Source organism: Lipotes vexillifer, unplaced genomic scaffold (genome assembly GCF_000442215.2).
Source record: "Lipotes vexillifer unplaced genomic scaffold, Lipotes_vexillifer_v1.1 scaffold611, whole genome shotgun sequence".
Taxonomy (NCBI): Eukaryota; Metazoa; Chordata; class Mammalia; order Artiodactyla; family Lipotidae; genus Lipotes; species Lipotes vexillifer.
In genome coordinates, this window is record NW_006785619.1 from 604,389 (window position 1) to 610,292 (window position 5,904).

At 46.9% G+C, this 5,904-nt stretch overlaps 1 protein-coding gene across 2 annotated transcripts in view; it reads right to left on the reverse strand.

Moving 5' to 3' along the window:
- Positions 1-3,800: 3,800 nt before the first annotated feature.
- Positions 3,801-5,904, reverse strand: part of LOC103076641 (asialoglycoprotein receptor 1) — a 3,555-nt gene continuing 1,451 nt past the window's right edge. Inside the window, exons 3-9 of one of the 2 annotated variants that reach the window (XM_007457738.1) lie at positions 5,423-5,539; positions 5,200-5,295; positions 5,054-5,125; positions 4,785-4,871; positions 4,530-4,681; positions 4,348-4,454; positions 3,801-4,209 (exon numbers count right to left, since the gene is read on the reverse strand). In XM_007457738.1, coding sequence (XP_007457800.1) covers positions 4,047-4,209; positions 4,348-4,454; positions 4,530-4,681; positions 4,785-4,871; positions 5,054-5,125; positions 5,200-5,295; positions 5,423-5,539 — 794 coding nt within the window. In that variant the 3' untranslated portion in view covers positions 3,801-4,046. The remainder of the gene's footprint in view (positions 4,210-4,347; positions 4,455-4,529; positions 4,682-4,784; positions 4,872-5,053; positions 5,126-5,199; positions 5,296-5,422; positions 5,540-5,904) is intronic. The other variant, XM_007457737.1, reaches the window with a different exon arrangement.

Below are 5,904 nucleotides of genomic sequence, written 5' to 3' on the forward strand. Positions count from 1 at the left end.
GTTTTTTAAAGATTGTTGAGTTGCTTTTAAAAATCCAGCTGAAACCTGTATTTTTATCACATTGAATTCCTATATGAATTTGGCAAGGATTTTAATTTTGTTCTTGTATATTCTTTATATATCACTGTGATGATAGGTAACAGATACACCTCCTAAATCCTCTTATCAGGTCTAATTGTTTATTGATATTGATTTTCCATGTGAACGATCATATTGTTTTATCTCTTCCCTTCATAGATATACTTTTCTCTCTTTCTCTTCTCACCTTCCTCTTGCCTAGAATGTGTCATAGCTGGAGTGGGGCAGTCGTCTTGGAACAGGTGATAGAATTCATATGCTAAGAACAGTAGAGCAACAATACAGAAGCAGCCAAGGTCCTAAAAGATTTTATCATAAATAGGTGTGGAGCTTTTGCCAAGTGCTTTTTCTGCATCATGTAATCTTTTCTTTTGTACTCCATTAATGTAGTCTTCTGTACTCCCTATGTCTATCTTATGAATAGATTTTTCTTTTGTTAAAGCATCTTTGAGTTCTTACTCAAGGCATAGATGTTACTTGAACATGTTATCTCTCTTAATACACCATTTAATTGGGCTAGTTAATATTTTATATAGGAATCTTACATTTTTTGGTCATTATAGTGAAAATATTCGATTTGAAATTTGTTAAAACTTGCTTATGGGGGCTTCCCTGGTGGCGCAGTGGTTAAGAATCCGCCTGCCAATGCAGGGGACACGGGTTCGAGCCCTGGTCTACGAAGATCCCACATGCCGCAGAGCAATGAAGCCCATGCGTCACAACTACTGAGCCTGTGCTCTAGAGCCTGCGAGCCACAACTACTGAGCCTGCGTGCCGCAACTACTGAAGCCCACAAGCCTAGAGCCCGTGCTCCGCAACAAGAGAAGCCACCGCAATGAGAAGCCCACGCACAATGAAGAGTAGCCCCCGCTGACCACAACTAGAGAAAGCCCGCGTGCAGCAACGAAGACCCAACACAGCCAAAAATAAAAATAAATAAAATAAATTTATTTTTTAAAAAAATCTGCCTTATGGCCCAGTATTTGCTCAATTTTTTAAAAAATGTACCAGTATACTTGAAAAGAATGAGTATTCTGTAGCTGATGAGTGGTGCACTATACGAAACGTGTCCATTGGATCATTATACTTCAACCTGGCATTCAAAACATCTGTATACTTAGTGATTTTTTGGTCTGCTTGACACATCAATTACCGACAGAGGTGCATTACAATCTCCTACTATGAATATAGATTTGCCTTTTTGTACTTCCAGATTTTTTATTTTATGTATTTTGTGGCCATGTTATTCTGTGCACATATATTTAACACTGGTGTATCTTCCTGTTGAACTAAACCTTTTATCATTAGGAAGCGACCCTCTTTATCTCGAATAATTTTTGTTATAAAGTGTACTTTATAAGAAAATTATTTGGGGACTTCTCTGGTGGTCCAGTGGTTAAGACTCCATGCTCCCAATGCAGGGGTCCTGGGTTCGATCCCTGGTCAAGGAACTAGATCCCACATGCATGCCACAACTAAGACCTGGCACAACCAAATAAATTAATTAATTTTAAAAAATAAGATAATTATTTGGTTAGAATTTTCCTAACATATCTTTTTCATATGGTTTCGCTTTCAACCTCTCTCGTTAGATGTGTCTCTTGGGCATGTGGTTGGACTTTACCTTTTATTCTGTCTGTAAGTTCATGTCTTTTAAAAACAAAAAACAAACAAACAAAAAACATACTTTAGGGAATTCCCTGGCAGTCCAGTGGTTAGGACTTGGTGCTTTTACTGTAGTAACCCGAGGTTCAATCCCTGGTCAGGGAACTAAGATTCCCGCAAGCCGCACAGTGCAGCCAAAATAAATAAATAAAGAGATAGATAGATAGATGACAGATTATTTAGTCTTTTGTATTTAATATAATCATCAACATATTTGGATTCATAACTCTTTGATTTTTCTTATCTACCTGTTCTGTTTTTCTCTCCTTTCCTGCCACCCTTTAGATTATTTTTTCTTCATTTTTTCCCCTTTATAAATTTGGAAGTTAAAAGCTCTGTTTCTAAGGGATTAACCTAAAAATTACAACAATGGTAGGAGAAACTGTCTGTACTCTGCTGTTTCAAATCAGACAGTGTTACATAATTATATCCTCTATATCTGTTCTTCTGTAACCTTTTTCCTTTCTAAAATCATGTACCTGTATTTCCTTTACTCTCCTTCATATTTGTTTGCTATTTACCTTTTCCAAGAATCAGATTTTGTTTTTACTGATGATATCTACATTTTTATTTTCTAGTGCATTAAGTTTTGCTTTTTTCAAGTGTCTTAAGTTAAAAATAAGCTTTTTTCCATTCAGCCTTTCCTATTTTTTTAATAAATGTGCTTAAGGCTACATACTTTTCCTCTGGGGAATTGCTTTATACCATCGCACAATCTCAGTCTGTAGTGTTCTCCTTGTTCACTTCTAAACCACTTGACTGTTTCATTTTTATTTTTTTTAAACTCAAGTTAACTAGAAAGATGGTGAGTCATGTATATGCTGATAGATCTTTTTTGGCTATACTTTTGTGTTTATTTCTAACTTTATTTTATTGTGGTCAGAGCATTGCTCCTTTTTAGAATTAGTGGAGGTCTTATCTGTGGGTTAATTTGTCCATTTTGGTTGATAAACCCATAAGTGTCCATAAAGTCTTCATCTGTTTGTCCTGTTAACTCCCATCTGGGTTGTGGATTCTATTTGCTGTGGTTTTCTCTTCCATGGTATTGGTTTTCCTCCCATGTTGGTGATTCTGGGTTGTGGGTTCACCTTTGCATTTGTTGTATTTGTTACCTAACTGTGGATGCTGCTTCTGTTCACACTGGGGTGGTTCTGTTCCTGGGGGCATTGCTGGAGGTAGGATGATCCCAGTGAAACCAAGCAGGACCCTGTGGGGACCTCCCAGGTACAAAAGCCCCTCCATGTCCCCTGTCTCTTGTTTATAAAAAAAAAAAAAAAATGCTGTACTCTCCCACGCCTCCCCTGAGTCACAAAAAAACAAGCTTAAGAAGTTAATGATTAGGACAATAGAGTCACAGGATCTTTAGTTCCTCCCTGAAGGACACAGACAATAGTGTCTGAGGCACACTCCTGAGTTGTTTTGCAGATACTAAAACCACCACCAAATGGAAAAAGTTAACTGCACAATGACCAGACTGTAGTCATGACACAAGCTGCTCCATCTTGTACAATTCAAGAACCGGTCTCAAGGAAATGGGAACAAACCGACCCTGGAACTGAAGATTAACTATACTTGAAACAATCAAGATGATGCTGATCAGACCTCTGCATGACCAATTTCAAGGCGATTATCAGAGCTAACTGTGCTGTTCTGCATGTAGCCCCCTGCCCGGCCTATGTACCCATACTCCCCTTTAAAAGCCCGTGCGCCCTGATCAGCAAGGGGAAGTTGGTTCTTTGGCACATGAATCCACCTTCTCCCCAGGACTGCCAGCTTCCTCAGTAAAGCTATATTTCCTTTTACCCAGCACTTGTCTCTCAGTATTGGATTCTTGAGAGACAAGCAGCCGAAACCGAGTTCAGTAACGATGCCGCTTCACAGCTGAGACTCAGGGAGCAGAATAACTTGCCCTAACTCTCATACCTGTAAATAACAAATCCAGGCCACCTGGCCCAAAGCCCAGACAGTTCTCAGGATGACCCGTTGCCTGCCCAAGGCCATCTAGTGCCAACCAGCCCAATCCCAATTCCTAATCCCCAACAAGACAACTCAGAATATTTCATATATTTCTCTTCTTTTTACTCTAAAAAAAAAGTTGACAGTAATAACCTGCAAACCACAGAAAGTGGCATGGGTTTCAATCTCTTCGCCCCTCCAAACATCAGTCTACATTCCTCAGACACTACCCTTCCCTCTAAATCTTAGATGAAAATCCAGAAGCCCCCAGATAGGAGGGTCCCCAAACCAGGAGCCCTATGGCAGGTAAAGGCATTGAGGAAATAAATTAGGGGGAGAGGAGGCTGCTAGTTTTCGCTGTCCCTGTCCCGCTGTGTCTCGCAGACCCACCGGTAGGGCCTCTGACAGACATCATCGTTCCAGCGGCCATCGTCAGTGAAGTGGGCACAGTCCTCACCTCCTCCGAGCCCGTGCCCATACCAGTCGTCTGGCTGCTCTGGTCTCCAGTTCCTAAAGAGACCAGATGTATGCAGGCCCGAGGGGCCCAGACCCTCAGCCAAGCCAAGCAGCCCCTGGCACCCTGGGACCCGCCAGGCTGGGACGGTGGGGCGCAGGCAGAGGGCAGAGCTGTGGGGCACACACACTCACTTGAAGCCCGACTCATAGTCTGTCCCGTCCACCCATTTCCAGGGCCCGTTTTGGTCAGTGAGGCCCATCCAGGTGTTCACAGGGCCCATGTGGTGCTGGATAAATTTCTGGGGAGAGAGGAGGGGCTGGTGATCTCTCCTTAGACCTGCCAGCCTCCCAGCCGAGCCCCGCCTGGCCCTCACCTGCTCCTCCCAGGAGCCCACCACCACCAGGTGGGCGTCCTCCAGCTGGCAGTACTTCTCAGCCTCGGGCCAGGGCTTCCCCGAGCGAGAGAACCAGTAGCATTTGCCTTCAAAGTCCACCCAGTTCACCGGGCAGCAGGTCCTTTCAGAGCCTGGGGGGTGGGGGTGTGGGGGGGCGGGGGCAGGCAGAGGGAGGGGGAGGGGCTGAGGGAAAGTGGGCAGGAAAGCGGGGCTGGGCAGCACCCACCCCCTCACCGTTGCCCTGGAGCACGGCCATCTGACAGCTCAGGCTTCGCAGGTCAGACACAAACTGCTTCACGTGGAGCAGCAAGCTGGAGTGATCTGGGGAGACAGAGGGCAGAGGGGGAGGGGAATGAGTGGGGGAGGGGACTGGGAAGGCTCTGTCGTCTGCGTGCTGGGGCGTGAAGATGGATCACAGATGCTCCTGCCGTTTGGCCTTGGTTTGGCCTGAGAGACCCCTGTATCCTGCATGCGGAAGCGCGCGCGCATGCTCCCTCGCTGACCTTGACTCAGGTCCTGCTGCTGTTTCTCCAGTTGGGACTCCAGGGACTTCATCTTTCTGCCCACATTTCCTCCTAGAGGAGAGACTTGCTCAGTGTCCCAATGTCCCTACGTTCCCAGCCCCGCCCCCAGCCCCAGCCCTCCTCACCCTGGACGCTCAGGGCCTTGACCTTGGCCTCCGTGCTCACTGTGAGGTTGCTGAACGTTTCTCTCAGGGCCCGCAGCTCCTCCTGCAGCTTGGAGTCTGGGCAGAAGAGGGTGTGGATAGGACAAAATTAGGAGGTTGTGTCCACCATCACAGCAGCCAGCACGTCCCCTACCCACCCACCCTCAACATTGCTCCCTTCCCAGCCCACCCCCGGGGAACCCACTCTGGGATCCGATCACACAGACAACCACCAGCAGCAGGAGGCTAAGGCCGATGGAGATCAGGATGAGTTTGGGTCCGGAGCAGAGACGCCGAAAGAGTGAGTGGGGAGGAGGCGGCCCTGCAAGAGGAGAGAGCATCAGGAGCCTGGGGCAGCTCTGGGGTCCTAGAAGGAAAGCAGTCTGAGCCTCCTCTAGCCGACTAGGAAGAACGTTAGGGATGAAGAAGTTTGGGCGGTGGGCCGCCCGGAGAAGCCAGAGGCAACCGGAGGTGGGGAGGGGCGCGAAGCTTTGACCCGCCGGAGCCCTACCCAGGCCCTGGGCCTTTGCTGACACCTGCTGGCCCGGCTGAGTCACTGCAGCCTCAGAACTCAGAGCCTGGAGGATGGACGGAGTTTGCGAGCTGGAGGAGACTGGGGGCGGGGGGGGGGGGGCGCGCCTTGCAGGGGGGGGAAGAGGAGTGGGTTTCTTGGTCACCCATCGAATC